This window comes from Pygocentrus nattereri, chromosome 10 (assembly GCF_015220715.1).
Source record: "Pygocentrus nattereri isolate fPygNat1 chromosome 10, fPygNat1.pri, whole genome shotgun sequence".
NCBI classification, from domain to species: domain Eukaryota; kingdom Metazoa; phylum Chordata; class Actinopteri; order Characiformes; family Serrasalmidae; genus Pygocentrus; species Pygocentrus nattereri.
The window spans coordinates 20402803-20421080 of NC_051220.1; the positions used below are offsets into that span (position 1 = coordinate 20402803).

At 37.1% G+C, this 18278-nt stretch overlaps 1 protein-coding gene across 11 annotated transcripts in view; it reads left to right on the forward strand.

Moving 5' to 3' along the window:
- Window positions 1-18278, forward strand: part of eml1 (EMAP like 1) — an 87079-nt gene that overhangs the window by 59934 nt on the left and 8867 nt on the right. For 10 of the 11 annotated variants that reach the window (XM_017694398.1, XM_037541720.1, XM_017694389.2 and 7 more), the window contains 8 exons: window positions 4620-4749; window positions 8296-8445; window positions 11483-11552; window positions 12963-13073; window positions 13307-13402; window positions 15045-15179; window positions 15712-15811; window positions 16249-16400. In XM_017694398.1, the coding sequence (XP_017549887.1) occupies window positions 4620-4749; window positions 8296-8445; window positions 11483-11552; window positions 12963-13073; window positions 13307-13402; window positions 15045-15179; window positions 15712-15811; window positions 16249-16400 (944 nt within the window). The remainder of the gene's footprint in view (window positions 1-4619; window positions 4750-8295; window positions 8446-11482; window positions 11553-12962; window positions 13074-13306; window positions 13403-15044; window positions 15180-15711; window positions 15812-16248; window positions 16401-18278) is intronic. The other variant, XM_017694390.2, reaches the window with a different exon arrangement.

Sequence of the window (18278 nt, forward strand, 5' to 3'; positions counted from 1 at the left end):
ACAGAACCAATGCCCCAAGAGCTGTGTTGCGTAAGGGCCAGAGTTGATGTGATAGATGTGCGTGTGACAGAAACCCCCTCTTCACCTCCAAAGTGCAAGCCTTCCCAATGGACTAATGAGCACTCTCTCTCTCTCTCTAACACTTCACTGAGAGTGAGTTGTCAGCCTGTGGTTGATTGCAGTGATTTTGCAGTGACACTGATACACTAGCTGTTAACCTGCGAGAGGCACGCTGTGTGTTTGCTCACAGCCCATGGTGCTTATTTTTCACATGCACCATGGGAACACGCATTCTGCTGCAGTTACCCAGCAGCCCACTTAAAGACTTGCCAGCAAAGCTTTCACTTCAGGCGCCTGTAGTTGCACTTTCAGTCCTTTCAAGGCCTGACATTTTTTATCATGAAAAACATGTGCCTCTAAATTTTCTTGGGAATGCTTCTTTTTTGTTTCTTGTAAGAGATTCTGATCAAGTGAGAGTATTCCTTTCATGTTTTTAAAAATAGTTGTGGATGAATGGCCATGCTAGTCTTCTGTAAACAGTTGTAACTTTTATCAATCATTTTGGCTTTATAGAATAGTCATCTCATTAGTTAATATTCCACCCAGAATACCCATGTGAATACAAGATCCCAGTGATGTAGTGTTTTCCCAGGTTTAATTAACACTAAAGTAGTATTTTTACATTTACAGTTAACCCTTACAAGCTGCAGTTATTGCAAATGATAACAGAAGCATGGTGTCATTTGATGTTAATTATTTATCTTATTAAAACAAGTGTAGTGATTTTAGACTTTCAGCTAATACCAGATTTGTGTTTGTAAGTAAAAAAAGGAGATATTTTGGTATTGCTTTCTTTTACAGTTCCTTTTGTTTTAGGTATCAACAAGGTAAGTGTGAGGTACAAACTCCACATAACAGGTAGGTTTCAAGACAGTTTAGCTATATTACACTGAAATGCCCAACAGGTTCTAGCTATTAACTTATGTGAGGTAAAAATGCTATCCAAAGACATAAGAACCTTATCTATTATGTACTTGTCTGTAACCTAGAAACAAAACTGAACTTGAGCTGTAAAAGAAAGCAGTGATTCTTACTATAGTTTATGGGTCCGTACCATTTACATAGATTTTTCTTAATATTTGGTTTCCTCCTTCCAGTAACTTTACAGTGAAATTTGGTGTGAATTTGTTTGTGCAAAGTGATAAAACTTTATTACTCTGATTCTCCTTTTTTTATATTTTACTACTTTTCTTGCTTAATGACTAGAACTTGTTTGGCATTTCATAGTAATTTAGCATGTCTTAGAACTTACCAACTTACCAAGAACTTACCAACCAACTTTCCTAAATAATTACCTTTTTCTCTGGAATTTGTACCTCACATTCACCTGGTTAATACTAGAGATCTGTCAGAATGTATGAATAGTCAAATAGTCATAAAAGTTAAAAACTTGAGTAGTTAGTTAGGATGTTGGATATGCAAATGACCTTGTCTGTAACGTTATTCTCATAAGAACTATGAGATGTCTGGACTCTGTGCTCCAGCAGGGGGCACTATAGAACCTGCGTCTTAAGTTTTGGTCAGAGATTCATATTTGTTTACTCTATAGTAGAAACCAAAGAAGACTTCTAAAACAGCCTAAAGGCTACTGCACACTGGACGAGAAGCTTCACACCATATTGGTAGAGGATATTTGAGTTAGTACGAAGTGCAGCTATACCAAATAAGCATCGCAGAAAAGCACTAATAAAGCTCATTTTACACTCTACTCTGGAAAAATAATCATTTAGAAAATTTATCAGATTTGTTATCAGCTAAGGTGAAGAGGCGAAAGCAGATGATTAGCTTTCATCTGTTTCTCTTAAAGACTTGAGATTGATGCCTTTCTCTGTATATATTTACAACCACATAGTTCATCACCTACTATGCATTTGTGATTTGATTGTGGGTTTAATAAAGTATAGTCACAGCAAGATGCTGAATGGTGTCACTGTCTCTGGTCACTGTCTAGTGATGCATCAGGTGTACAGTTACCTGAAGTTTGAAAATTCCTGTATGTTAATATTTTTTCTTCCAAAAAATAACTTAAAAATTCAAATAACAAGTTTGACTGACATGCCCATCTCTAGCTAATATCTAGAACTGGTGCTATAAAAGAAAGCATTACTGATATTGTATGTCTTCCGTTTGATGAAAACTTACTGTTGTTTGTAGTCTTGTTTTGCAAAAGACATCTTTTACTTTTTTTTCCAATTCTTGACATCAAAAAAAAAGATAAAAGACCAAAGTGCAAACTCCAACTTATCAATACAGAAATTGTGTAACTTACTGTGTAATTAAACATTTAATTATGTTACTCCACTTGAATAGTAGACTAAAAGGAATGTAATAACTCTTGACTTCTAAGGGTTAATATTAAATTTAAGAACTATTTTTCCAAAGCCTCTTCCCCACATTAGTTCTTAATCGAGTAGTTCATGTTGTGCTGACTGTGGAGGATGTGGGAGATGATTTTTGACCGTGAATCCGTTATACTCCACCCCACCTTTCTGCCCCTTCTCCAAACCGGCCCTCTCCAATCCCGACATTCCACCTAGTGACCGTGCAGATATACCTGCACCGGCCAGCAAAAGGGACTGCGTCCACTGAGCCACCCAAATCCACATCAGCTGTGCCCTCGTGCTCTGCAAACACTCCTCCAGAGGCCAAGAATGCATCCAGCAGAGCGGCCCGGCCCAGAGGCACAAAGGTCCCGCCGTTTACCCTCCCACTGAGGAAGTGCCCCTCTCAGTCTACCTGCTCTCCTTTAGACACACCCAGCTACAGGAGCCCAATCAAATCCCCCAGCCAGTACTTTCAAATCTGTTACTAATCACAGCTGTAGCTCTGATTTTGAAAATAGCTCAGTCGGTTTCAACAACTTTTTTATTTTAATTTGTTCTTCTTTATTTGTTTTCCTTTTCTTTGCATTTCTTTTGTTTTATGTCTGCTAAGCAGTTTTTTCTGTTTCTGTATGTCAGGTTTCATGCTTGGCACTTTGCTTTGTTTGGTTTTGTCATGCTTAAGTCTGTTTTGTTTAAAGGGGAATTCCACCAAACCTTTCATCATAAAAACAATAACAGATAAATGTATACCCTAAAAATATAACAAATTTTATTGCTGCAACCTAGTACATGCATTTTTATATGTTTTTGGCAGAATCATCATTAGTAGCTTATTGCTATTATTTACACAAACTCTGATAATTGCTCCTCTGTCTTAAACACTAGTCAGAACTATGGTTAATTTTTTGTGGCAGTGAAGTGGGTTTTATTTTTCACAGAATTCTTCTTCATTAGCTTTTGGACAGCCGGCAAAGACTATGTGTACTGTGTCATTGTTAGCAAAGTGAGTCAGCTTCCGCATATTTTTTAAATTTGAAACTGATATAGAACACTTGATTTCTGTGCACTGTCATAAGAGATCTCAGCAGCTGTCAACAAATTATATCTCATAGGTTGGCGATTATTGGGGTCCAAGAATGAAATGTTGTTGTAGAGCCAGAATAGGCCTTTTAACACAGCACATGATGGGCAAAGGTTTTAGAATGGCATCTGTTTATTCCTCTTTTTCATACACATTAATCATTTGACCTTGACATGGTAATACATTTTGAACAAATTTGAGTACGATTATGAACATGATATATATTTGCATAGTTGTTTAACTCAGTGAACTAAATACTTCCATCGTAATTAACCCTGTATGTCAGTCTCAGAGAACATCAGAATGCACCAGAACTGTCATGCTAAAATCACTACATTTTTTTTGCCTAGGAACACTGCTACTGGAACCCACTGCAAGGGACTGGTTTCTGAACTTACCACCTTTTTCACTGTGCACACATTTTCATATCTCTCCATAAAGAATGATGTCACTCTATATTTACAACAATGCAGATAATTGCTTTCTATGAACTTACTATGTGGCTCACATGACCAAGGACATGAAATGAATCATCTATTCATTTACCATGATGGCAGCAACCAAGCATTATCTCCACATAACATAAGGGGATGAGTTTGAGCCCCAGGCACAGCAAACATATTGTTGACAGCAGTAAGCAGAAACACTACTGTTCCAGAATACATCAGGAAAAACGCATCATGAAAAACTATGCTTTTGGTGGAATTCTCCTTCATGTCTGTTAACTCACTGTGAATCTTTCCCCCCTTTTGCTTTGCCTGAATGTCTGCTCTCTTTAATTTGATATCATGTACATGTAACTAAAGCTGCGAGGCCAGGAAATTAGCTGCACAATCTTCCTTTTTATTTATCATTGTGTGTTACTACTTTATGTTCAAATGTATCACAGAAACATAATAAAATGAATCAAAAGGACTTTTATTTTCTTTCTTTTTTAACATGTTTTCCTGCAGTTCTTTTATTGGCACATCTAAACTGTTGAATTCTCTTTTCTCTAAAGTACTTACATCTTGTTGTTCTAACCTTGCTTAAGCACTATAAACCCACTGATAAAGTTCACACACCATGGGAAACGTCGCATTACATTTATGTTACATGGACTGTCATGGCAGTCTTGTATGACTCCTTGTTCTGAAAATGTGTTACTTTTTTAGATGAAGGGTATGTGAAAATGTATTTGAAGGGACGGCCCATCACCATGTACATGCCCAAAGAGCTGGTGGATACATACTGTCTGGAAGCAAAGGCTGACCTGCCTGCTAAGAAGCTGAAGCTAGACTGGGTGTATCCTTTTGAATCTCTGCTACCTGTGATACAGACGTATGGGTTGTGATGGTTTGTACTTTTGGGTTTTATTCTTTTTTGTTTTTGGTCCACTGCACAAGAGGCAGTGTTGCAAAAAAAGGTGCTAAAGAGGGCAATTTGCCACATCATTAGGAGCTTTGTTTGTTGTTCAGTCAATGCACTTTTGATATTACCTGACTTTTTCCATGAGAAACTGAAGTCATTCAAACTGAAGGTCATGTGTACATGGCAGGCCAAGAGAACTGAACATGTTGGCCTTCTACATGGATGCAGTAATTCTTTTCTAGAAGCAGTGATAGCCAGCAGTGTTTATCCGATTGCCATCTAAACCAATAACCAAGAAACAAAATTGAGCTCCTTTCATTTTTCTCATACAACAGATTTCAATCAAGTGAGATTTTTTTTCTGCAGCAAGGTGGAGATGACTTATCACACTACCTTTTGTCAAGTAGTCTGGCCGAATCTTTTATAGATGACTTGTCTAATAGAGCAAATATTGCACTCAAAATATATGATTATATAATATAATCCATCAAAATTTAAGGGCCCTGAAATTGGCCCATGGGTACCTGTACATTTTTTATCAGTGATAGTCAATCTTAAAAATCAGTCTCTTCACAGAAAGAACAGGCAATCCATCAAAAATAACACATTACAAATATGAATGTTACCCTTTCTGTGTAGCAACATTCAGGTTACATGTTCATTTTGATAGCTTTGTATTTCCACAAGGACAGATTTCTTTCTGTGTTGGAACACCGAACACTGGCTGCCATTTTAAACTGTCAACATATAAAGAATGCTACTTTGCTGCTTTGAGTTTCTCTTTGAAAACCCATTTACTGCAAAATATAGTCAATATATTTTATATATTTTGGTGCATATATTGCTTATCAGTCTCATAAAATATTGTTTCTATATGCTATTGTTAAAAATAGCAGTTAAAATATTTTCTCTACTTGACAGTAGCTCTAGTTCCCAGATCAAGGGTACAGTTTGGAGAGATTTTATGGCTCCAACCCATCTGTGCATAATGCATTTCTGTTTTAGCACAGCGGTTATGATAAACATAGAGGGAAATCAACTTGTTTTACAGAGCTGCTTGTGCCTTGGAGGATGTGGAGCAACATTCTTTTAGGATTACCCATTATTCTAGACTTTCATTATTTCTACATCTATACTAAGGCTGTCACTAACAATTGTTTTAGAAATCAAAGAGCCTACTCATTACTTTGATCTTTGAGTAATCATAGACCAAACAATAAAAATGGACTTAACTGAATAATGTATTTCTTTCCAAAGATACCAAAATACTTTATTAGAAAAAGATAAACAAAGAAGTCTGTAAAATTATTAAAATTATAATTAAAAGTTCACTCAGCTGCATTGGAGCTGAATTTCATGATAGCAAAGCTCATAAATGTTCTTTAAACTAAGATATTTTACAGAGGGGCTGTGTTATTTTAGATAAGATAAATAATATTGAGTAAAATATGCATAATAGAATATTTAGTGCTGCATCTTCTCACATAGGGCCTGTTTACACCTTGCATTAACGTGTGTTTTTGGTGGTGGGATCTTTCTGATTTCACTAGATGGAATGAAAAGCCAGGTGTAAACACCACCAGGACTCATTATGAGCAGATTATGATCGGATCAGTCAAGCCACAGTTGGAGGTGGATAGAGACAGATCTTGACCACATTTAACAAGTGTACATGGAATGTGTTTTTATTATCCATGTACAATTATGTGAGGGAAAATGCACCTGACCAGCAGGTGAGAGCATGAAAAATGAAACGAGAGACTGAGGATATGCAAGACTGAAGTTATGAAGTTAGCCCCAAACCAAGAGCCTTCACACACACTAGGATGATGAAGATGTCCAGGCCAAGCTTATGCACTCTAATAGAAACAGGGAAAGAGTAAATAAAAGTGAAGTAGAAATGACGTGTAGACATACTTTTTAAGTAGGAAAACTACAATCAAATCTCATGTGGTCACACTGGGGATGCATTTTAGTGAAAAGTATAAATAGAATCTGGCCAAAGTTTATCCAGATACAATCCAGATATGAAACACTAAGACCACTAATGAAAATGTGGAAATATTCCTATTTTGCATTATTTTCTACTTTAATACAAAGTTTTTTCATCACAAAGATTTTTCATTACAAAATATTTTGTCAGGATAACAGGTTGAGCAAAAGTGGAATCGTTGAACATGAACTTTCATAAACTAGAATTTCTTAGTATTTGGTCCCCTTTTTGCTTAAGCTGGCACAGACTCCATAAGTTGGTGCAAAGACCTCTGATCAATAGAACAGATCCACCGGAAAGTCACCGTAACCCGTGTTTCAATAGTAGGAACAAGACAAAAAAACCTACCAATTTTCATAAAGGCTAACATTGTCAATTTCACAGATTTGCTATAATTTGAATAATGACTTAGTAATATAATATAATATAAATAATGAAATTAAATGAATCAGTTTTTTCTTTCTTATAAACTGAGATTCTAAAACATTCTGTTGTTTGATTCCAGGTTTAATTGAAAAAAAATTGCCAGGTTTTCAAAGTGGTCTCAGAATTTTGGACACCACTGTATTCATATCTGGTCCCAAGAATTTAAAGAGTGCTATTCTAAGGGTGAACATTCACCTAACTGCTTTGTCTTCAGCTGTTGAGAAAGGAAGTCACAACAACACGTCTTTTTAAACCCTAACCCTTATGCCTGGTTTTAAAAGCTGTAGGTGGAAAATGGGCCGTAAACTTTAGCAACTCAAGTGGACCATGTAATCGTTCACACATATAATAGATTTTTATGCGATCCTCCCACATTTTGCACAGTCTCCCATAAATTAATATGTATGAGAAAAAGAGGCACATTTTGTGTTTTACCATGCGCACAGCCTATATATAATATATAGTATATATATTTGCACCTGACACCAGTGCAAAAGATGTGATTGGGTGTGTCCATCAGGCTCTTACTATAAAAAAGAATTTAAAACACATATCTTGCAAATTACTGACTTATCTCTGCCAAGTCTTTGAGAAAGAAGATAATCAGTGTTTTTTTTTAAATCATATCATTGACTTTGGATTTATCGCAATAGTCCTTATCTACATAAAAGAACTAGTGTTTTCTGTGGCAGTGCTTGACTGTAGAGACTGTAAAGCAGGATTTTTCACTTTTGCTGCAGGCTGGCAGAGCGGAATATTTTTAGCTTAGTTCTCTACCGTCTGCAATGCATCAGGCACATCCCAAAAGAAATTGATTATGCATTGCTAGAGGAAAAACACATTTCCAGATACTGTATGATTACCTTGCGCATTCAGCTGCATGGGGTGGTTCTGGTTGATTTGCCAGCACCACAGTGTTTCACTACAATGAGAAAAAAATGAAATGTGAATTGAATTTGGGCAAATAGAAAACTCTTCACTGTGATTGATATGCAAGCCGAATTAGTGTCTAATGGCCTAATTTTCCATGCTCCTGAACATTGCTCTTGACTGAAAACCAGCTACGGCTACCGAGGCCGAGACTGTCGATCCAATCTCTATCTGCTCCCCACCGGAGAGACGGTTTACTTCATAGCATCTGTGGTGGTGCTGTACAATGTGGATGAGCAGCTGCAGAGACACTACACTGGACACACTGATGACATCAAGTGGTGAGAGTTAAAATGCTGTTTCAGCATCAGTACTAGTCATGGACTTCTAATATTCTGGGAACATTGCAAATAGGGCTGAATGATAGGGCAATGTAATCAAATATCTGTGAAGATTAACAGATGCTTGATCACTGCTACTCATCTGTTTTGGTAAAAAAGGCCTAAATAGGCCTAGTTGAATTTGAAATAGGTTTGCAAAATAATAATGTGATATTTGCATGTTATGTTGTATTCTCTTTTACCATTAGTGTCAAGGCATTGTTAAAACAATTGATTTAGAGCATTTATTAGTCATTAGGCTACAGTAGAGCAAATTTATTACTGTCTCAGCTTGTTTTTTTCAGGTTGCAGCATCCCTCCTGATTAAATATTAAGCACTTTTCTTTCTGGTTGCAGCGGTTTGGAGGAGTAAAACTTTATATTTAAAAATATTTAATAATTAATGATGATTAATTAATGATTAATGACAAATTTTTGTTGTGCCTTAAAGTCACCATGATCTCTGTTTTCAGAGCTAAGTGGGCATACAAATCTGGTCTGAGCCACTTTTATAGTAGTCCGAGATCAAATACATATCTGATGTGGCCATGCAACTTCAACTCTTGAAATTTCTGCTTAATAAATGGTTAAGATGCAAAGCATGTCAATTTGATGAAATGCTCCATTCTAGAGAAACTCACAAGTCAAAACAGTGGTGGTGATGGAAACCAGATGTCTAAACAGTTTAGTGCCTCCCTATTTTTGGCCAAACGCATATTTGTTTTTAAATACAGTTGCAGCAGAGAGATACACGCAGGGTGTTGTAAGGCAAAATAGTGCCTAAAGATTTTTTTCAGATTTACCACTATTTTACCGTTTTCAACATTACACATAAAAACATGTGCAGGTTCACTGGTCATTTTCAGTAGTGAATAATATGCCAATATTTAGGCTGTAGACACAAATATCACCATTTTACTCACTATTAATGAAAAAATCTGTTTCTACAAAGCAAATTGCTGCTGTTAGAACAAAACCTTTTTTCAGTTTTGACATAAATTGAAAATGCCTGGTATCATTTGTGTAACTGGTACATTTTGTGTAAATTTCCAGGACGAATGGATTAGAAGAAATGACCCAAAATAACTTGAGAAACAAATCTGGTTACATTGACTTAGATTAAAGCAAAAGTTTGTTCTCCTGTAAAGTTATCATTTTGGAGATTTTTTCCCAACAACAGCGAAGTATTGCCATTTTAATCACTATTCAAAATTACAGAATTTGTGTTGGAAATGCCACATCCCTTGGTTCCCATCACCATCACTGTAAAGAACTCAAAGTTCTTCAGTTTCTCTGGAATGGAGAACTTCATGTCAAACCTCTCTATAAGACTTGGTTTACATCTCATCCATTGAGTTAGGCAGATTTTTTTTTTTTAATTGGTGGAATTCTACTTTAATGAGAAGCAGCCATAATTTTCAGATATTGCCCATGCCTCATGCTGAGCCCAGAAAACAGTCAAGTCAAACCTTCCTTAAAACCTGGATGAAGTATCCATAGTCAAGTATGAATAGTATATCTCTCTCTTACCTCATATATATATACACACACACACACACAATTATCCATAGTCAAATCAGGTATTGTGTGGGAATGTATCTATGTAGACTGCATTATGGTTTTTACTCTGTAACGATGTTTAACAAAGCTGTTATTGTTGGCTGGATCACTGCTGTTTGTTGTCAAAATAGTCCTGCTCTGTATTCCACTGCTGTGTTTCACTGTGACCTTTATAATGGACATGATGAAGTAAGCAGCATTTCTCTGTGTCTTTGTTTCTGTGATAACACTGGAGAGGTAATTAATAGTGATATAAGTATACACTTACCACAGCATTGCTGTGAACAATGTTTACCCAGACTGGAGCTCTAATTATAATGATTATAATCACCTTCAGCTCTCTACAGTGCTGAAATTTCTAATATCCTTCATCCCTGAGGACTAGTCATCAGTCTCAGTGTAAAGGAGTGATCTGCAAATCATAGATAGCTATGTGTCTTGTTTATTTTATGGGTGAGACATTTAAACATCAAAATCTCATTGAAAAGCACAAAGCTGTGAGCGAAACTATGTCATTGAATATTTTGTTTTCCATAAAAAATTTTCAACTGCATTGATTTTCCTTAAACAGAAAGACATGTATGCAAGATAAAATTCAGATGATGCTTATTGAAGTATGGTGTTTTTTTCCCAGACAGAATTAATTAGAAGTACATAAACAAATAAACAACTGGCATTTTGTGGAAAAAATATAAATAGTAAAATTAAAAGTAAACATTAATGATTTTGTTTAACTTAATGACTTTATTTACTTACTTCAATTATGCTAAGCACATTATGTAAGCCGTGAAACTTTTCACCCATTAAATTAGCCAATTTGTGGCTGGTATTTAGGGAAGACCCACCTTTAAGAGGTGTGGCTGCTCCCCAGTTCAGTTCCTGACAGCAAAGCTGAGTAGCTTAAATAAAATTCCTGTTTGGTTTAACTTCATCTATTCATAATTTACTGCTGCTGATAAATTTCCTACCCCTTTTGTTAAAACACTTGTATTTTCTAATGAATGTAGGACTATATGCTAAAGGGAATAATGTTGTTTGAATGAAGCCAACAGCCAGGCTATAGTGATAACCAGTGCAGGTTTGCTTGTATGCATTTGTTAACAAAATGGCCAAATGTTGTTATCATAAACTTAATTTGTTTGTGTACAAGTGCTTCTCCTGCATGATGAATGCATTTCAGGTTTGCCTAGCAGAACCTTCAGCAGTTCATTCTAATTATGGCGTTATGTCCCTGTTTAACCTTTTAGGCTAAATTTCTCATAACTGCTTCATTTACTCAGCTAGTTTCATGCTAGAATGACACTTAGCTCCTGGTGCAGCCATATTAAATTAGACATTGGAAAATGACAATTTATATAAAATTATATAAATTCTGCTCCTGTTTTTCATCATTGTTCACTGATTTTCACCACTGCCACCTCTCTTTCACTCCCTGAAGCCTAGCTGTCCATCCTGATAAAATCACCATAGCAACAGGACAAGTGGCTGGCACATCTTCAGATGGCAAAGTAAGAGATTGCACCCCATTAAGGACACATTTGACTTTATGGAATGATACCTTTCATCCTATTGAATTCGAGATCTCGCCTGGAACAGAAAATGATAGACCTGAGAAAAAAGTATGGTACAAGAGCTCCATAGACTGTTCTAGATGTGAGAAAATCACTGTCAAAACTTATTCAGCAAAATGTCTTTCATGTCTACCTGACTTGAAAAGAGAAGCAGCCAAATCATTCTCTATGCATGATAGGCAAGAATGGGCCAAGTGAAAACATTAGTACAACAAAGTCACTGCCCTCTGGGTACTAGTGGCACCAGTTTTTACAGTACTGTGCAAAAATCATTTGATCAAAGTCATTCTTTATTTTTATTTTACAATTCAAAACAGCCCTTATGTATGAGCTATTAATTGTTCAGGAGAGACCTCTGAGGAGATAAGATATAAGATGGAAGGAAGGAGAAAGTCAAAGAAAAATAAGTGAAAAAACAGGTTTAAAAAGTTTTAGAGAAAATGAGACTCTTAATAGCTATGCAAGACCTGTTAGACCATCAAACCTGTTACCATCAGATAAACCAATACTCAAAGCTTTCATCTTTGAGTAAGAGAAGAAAATGAAGCTCGACTTTTGCTTCACCTTTGATCAAATCCACAGGTGTTTCTGTTCACCCTTCCACTGTGAGAAGACAACTCAACACTATGAGTCTGAAAGGATGTGTAGCTGCCAAAAAGCTGTTATTGAGGAAAGGAAATAGATGAAATATAGACATAGACATTTGCAAATCACACAAGAAAGCTGCTGTTGTTCTCAGAACAACGGACTGACCAGCCAGAAGTCCAGAACACAGCATTACTGAATGTGTCTGGGATCACTAGCATCTAGAGAAGCATAAAATGCAACCAACTTGTAAGACTGAGCTTTGGAGGTGTGGAAAATATTCCTGTAGAATTTCTTTGAAAAACTGAAATCAATTAGAAAAAAAACATAGAAAATGACATATGTTTATTTATTGACACTTATTTGTAATTTTCAGCTAAATGCTTGCTTTCTTCTGATAATAAATAAAAGGGTGGTCTCTGACATTTACACAGAACTATATGTTTATAGTAATGCATTTTTAGTTCATTCATTTTTTGCTTATCTGACTAATTGTGTGACAGTTTTTCTTCATCTAGTTGTATGGTATGCAATAGAATGTTATTCATTTCTGCTATTAATGTTATAATTTTCTGTTGATAATGTACCATGTCAGCCCTTGTTACTTGATGTATATCCTAATTCACCTGCGAGTACCCAATGTTAGTGAAAACTATACAAAGCATAATTGTCAGATTTAGTTTAAGCTTCATTCTTACTGTAACGTATTGGGCTGGAGTATTTTCTGATATCTGAACAGTAATGTGGTCTGTATTTTGGCAGCAGTTGGCCCCTCATGTGCGTGTTTGGGACTCTGTGAGTTTGAACACACTGCATGTACTTGGCACTGGCTTCTTTGACAGAGCTCTGGTATGCCTCTCCTTTTCCAAATCGGTAAGTGGCAGACAGCTTCTACATTATACTCCATAATTGCTTAATATGACACTTAAAGTATATTACACTTGTGTGCCTTCCAGCAACTCACTAGTCTATTCCTTTGTTCTGAAATAAAGAGATTGTTTTTTGAATAATTGATTCAAGAGACTTTTATTGTCATTCTCTCTTCCTAATGCTAACACATTACACTGATATAGATGCCATTTTTGTGTCTTTTTTTGACCATTTAGAATGGAGGTAGCTGGTTGTGTGTTGTGGACGACTCCAATGACCATGTGCTTTCAGTGTGGGACTGGCAGAGGGAAGAGAGACTTGCTGAAGTTAAGGTGTGCAATACATAAAACCCCTTTGGATGACCACTCACATTGCTGCCCTGGAGAAAATTGATAAATGGGATTTTCAGTCACACAGCAAGCCTTTGCATCAAATGATAGGATATCTTTTGCTTCTGTTATTATTAGGAATATACCAATATGGAAGCTTTGAGCTGATACCATGCAGTATCATGCTCTGCTTCAGAATGTCACAGTACATGTTGGAATTCATGTTTCCCTCAATGAACAGCAGCTCCCCAGTGCCAGCAGCACTCATGCAGCTCCAGACCATGATGCTATCACCACCATGCTTGACTGTAGGCAAGGGACAGTTGTCTTTGTACTCCTCACCAGGGCACTGCCACACATGCTGGACACCATCTGAGCCAAACAAGTTTATCTTGGTCTCATCAGACCACAGGACATGGTTCCAGTAATCCATGTTCTTAGACTGCTTGTCTTCAGCAAACTGTTGGCGGGCTTTCTTGTGCATCAGATTCAGGAGATTCAGGCTTCCTTATGGGATGACGGCCGTGCAGACCAAGTAGATGCATTGTGCAGCATATGGTCTGAGCAGTGACAGGCTGATGTCCTACTTCTTCAACCTCTGCAGCAATGCTGGCAGCACTCATGTGTTTATTTTTTGAAGCCAACCTCGGGGTATGACCCTGGCGAGGCCTGTTCCGAGTGGAACCTGTCCTGAAAAAACGCTGTATGACCTTGGCCACCGTGCTATAGCTCAGTTTCAGGGTATTAGCAGTCTTCTTATAGCCTAGGCCATCTTTGTGGAGAGCAACAATTTTATTTCTCACATCCTCAGAGAGTTCTTTGCCAAGAGGTGCCATGTTGAATATCCAGTGGCCAGTGGAGAGAACTGTACCCAAAACACCAAATTTAACAGCCCTGCTCCCCATTCACACCTAGAACCTTGCAACTCTAATGAGTAACTTGACACCAGGGAGGGACACTGACACAATTGGGCACAATTTGGACATGTTCACTCTGACGTGCACTCACTTGTGTTACCAGCTATTTAGACATTAATGACTGTGTATTATTTTCAGAGGCCAGTAAATCTATACTGCTATACAAGCTGTACACTGACTACTTTAAGTAATATTCAAGTTTCATTTCTATAGTGTTGTCCCATTAAAATATTTGCAGAAATGTAAGAAATATATATATATATATATATATATATATATATATATATATATATATATATATATATATAAATAATATATTTAAAATATTTAATATAGCCATCATTATATTTAAAATGTTATATGTAAATATATATATATGTATTTAACCCCTGGCAGATCTTTCAGTTGTTTAATTGTGTAAAGTTAATCATACAATTGGAATTTTGAAAAAAAAAGTTTTGTGGCATGTCTCTGTAATTAACTTTTTTCTGCAAAAATAAACAATTGAAAAGTCTTCATCAAAGAGTGGTGATTCCATAATTTTTGCCAGGGGTTGTGTGTGTGTGTGTGTGTGTGTGTGTGTGTGTGTATATATATGTATATATATATAGCTTAATCTTAAGGGACTATGTATAATGAAGAGTACATTATTAATGTTATTAATCTTATATCTTTCATTTCTTTAAAGCCACATGCTCATTGATAATCCTTTGTGCTTTTTCTCACAGTGTTCCAATGAGTCAGTCTTCGTTACTGATTTCCATCCGACAGATGCCAACATTATTGTAACATGTGGGAAGTCCCATCTTTACTTCTGGTCACTAGAAAAAGGCTCTCTTGTGAAGAAACAGGGCTTGTTTGAGGTAAGCTTACAGAATAATCTTATGATTAATGATAAATTTACATTTATAGATTAGAGATTTACAGAATAATGCAATATTTATTTAAAATGGTGTTGAAGTGGGCTACTATACAAAATATACAATTTACTCCTAGTCCATACAGTGTTTGTAAATTAAGCCATGAAATTATTTTATTTTTAAATTGTTCTTTCTGTAATGTCATGAAAAACAACATATGTACATATATACCCCTATAAAGCCTACAGTGGTTTAACCCCACCCATTTATGTTGAGGTTTTTTGATTGAGGACAGCCAATCAGAACATCCTGTTTAATTAAGGGACACAGAGAAGTTGAAAAATGCTGATGTACAAATATAATAAAACAATTGTATATAAACCCATAGATATAAGTTGTCTTCAGAGAAAAAAATACAATAAAGGAAAAATGTAGAATTTAAAAATAAAATCTTGATGTAATGTATGCAGTTTTGTGAACTAACACTGTTGTAATTCTGCTTAAAAAAATAAAGCCATATTTATGTTTCTTGCAGAAACAAGAGAAGCCCAAGTTTGTCTTGTGTGTGACTTTTTCAGAAAACGGTGATGTCATCACTGGTGACTCCAGCGGAAATATACTTGTATGGGGCAAAGGTAAAGAATTCAGTGACATGTTGAATTGTAGTTATATTGTATAGCACACCTACTCTGAGAAGCTTCATGAATACATTCCCTGTTTTTTAAAGACAGAATGAGCTTACATGTGTCATGCATAATACATCATTGTGTAGTCTTTACTAAATATTGATTTCTGTTAATGGATAATAAATATTCCCTAAATATTTGATGCTTTTCATTTATACCAAGCATAATAGTCTGGTATGAGCTTTATAAATAGTGAGGCAAAACAGTTGCATCCACCGGACTCTGCCTTTTTATATGCTGTGTTACAGAAGTCTGTTGAAGAGCTTCGGTCAGTGTTGGGTCATGATCTGTTGAGCACTCCTCTGGTGTGTTGATGGTTACTGATCTGGCTGAGATTGAGGGTAATGATGGCTAATGTGCTGCTTTGTTCTGTGTCTGTCTTGAAGGCTCTAATCGCATTAGCCTGGCCATTCAGGGGGCACACGAAAGCAGTGTGTTTGCGCTGTGCATGTTGAGAAATGGCACCCTGGTTTCAGGCGGGAAGGACCGCAAGCTCATCTCTTGGGATGGAAATTACCAGAGGATTCAGACGGTGGAGGTGAGACTCAATAAAGTTTGCATTACATAAAACAGCATCAAAATAACAGATTTTCTGTATTCAACCAAATAGTATGCACATCATATCTAGCTATTTAATACACAGATTGCACCTGTCAATAGCGAGCAGAGCTGCCTTAAAAATAATGCCATAACCCATGCACTGTATCACCTTCTTGTGATGTCAGCATTCATCACTCAGACCTTTCAGCTGTTTAAACCATCTTTGGGGCAAAAATGTTTCAATACGTGTCATATAAACCTTCATTATTTCAGCAATGCAATAGCAATAGGTGATGCGCCAGACAAAGGGTGATCCAAAAAACCCTATATGAAGAAAAAGACCAGGACCCAGTTTCCCTCGCCCGGATTAGGATTACTGGGGCCTCACCCTGGAGCCAGGCCTGGGGGAGTGGGGGCCTTTACCAATGGGTCCCGGCCGGGCTCAGCCCGAAAGAGCTACAACCCCAATTCCAGTGAAGTTGGGACATTGTGTAAAACATAAAGAAAAACAGAATACGATGATTTGCAAATCCTTTTCAACCTATATTCAATTGAACACACTACAAAGACAAGATATTTAATGTTCAAATGGATAAACTTTATTGTTTTTTGCAAATATTCACTCATTTTGAATTTGATGCCTGCAACACATTCCAAAGAAGTTGGAACAGGGGCATGTTTACCACTGTGTTACCTTCACAGCTTCACCTTTCCTTTTAACAACACTCAATAAGCATTTGGGAACTGAGGACACTAATTGTTGAAGCTTTGTAGGTGGAATTCTTTCCCATTCTTGCTTGATGTACAACTTCAGTTGCTCAACAGTCAGGGGTCGTAGGTTGTCGTAGGTTGTCGTACTTTGCACTTCATAATGCGCCACACATTTTCAACGGGAGACAGGTCTGGACTGCAGGCAGGCCAGTATAGCACCCGCACTCTTTTACCACGAAGCCACGCTGTTTTAACATGTGCAGAATGTGGCTTGGCACTGTGTTGCTGAAATAAGCAGGGACGTCCCTGAAAAAGACGTTGCTTGGATGGCAGCATATGTTGCTCCAAAACCTGCATGTACATTTCAGCATTAAAGGTGCCTTCACAGATGTGCAAGTTACCTATGCCATGGGCACCATCAGAGATGCTGGCTTTTGAACTTTGCGCTGGTAACAATCCGGACAGTCCTTTTCCTCTTTGGCCCGGAGGACATAACGTCCATGATTTCCAAAAACAATTTGAAATGTGGACTCGTCAGACCACAGGACACTTTTCCACATTGAGTCAGTCCATCTCAGATGAGCTTGGGCCCAAAGAAGCTGGTGGCATTTCTGGGTGTTGTTGATATATGGCTTTCGCTTTGCATGGCAGAGTTTTAACTTGCACTTGTAGACAGAGCAACAAACTGTGTTCACTGACAGTGGTTTTCTGAAGTGTTCCTGAGCCCATGTGGTAATATCCGTTACAGAATGATGTCGGCTTTTAATGCAGTGCCGCCTGAGGGATCGAAGGTCACAGGCATTCAATGTTGGGTTTTCTGCCTTGCCGCTTACTTGCAGAGATTTCTCCAGATTCTCTGAATCTTTTGATGATATTGTGGACTGTAGATGATGAAATCCCTAAATTCCGTTGTTCTTAAACTGTTGGACTATTTGCTCACGCAGTTGTTCACATCCTTGCTTGTGAATGACTGAGCCTTTCAGGGATGCTGCCTTAATACCCAATCATGATGCTCACCTGTTTCCAATTAACCTGTTCACCTGTGGAATGTTCCAAACAGGTGTTTTTTTGAGCATTCTTCAACTTTCCCAGTCTTTTGTTTCCCCTGTCCCAACTTCTTTGGAATGTGTTGCAGGCATCAAATTCAAAATTAGTCGGGCAGGAG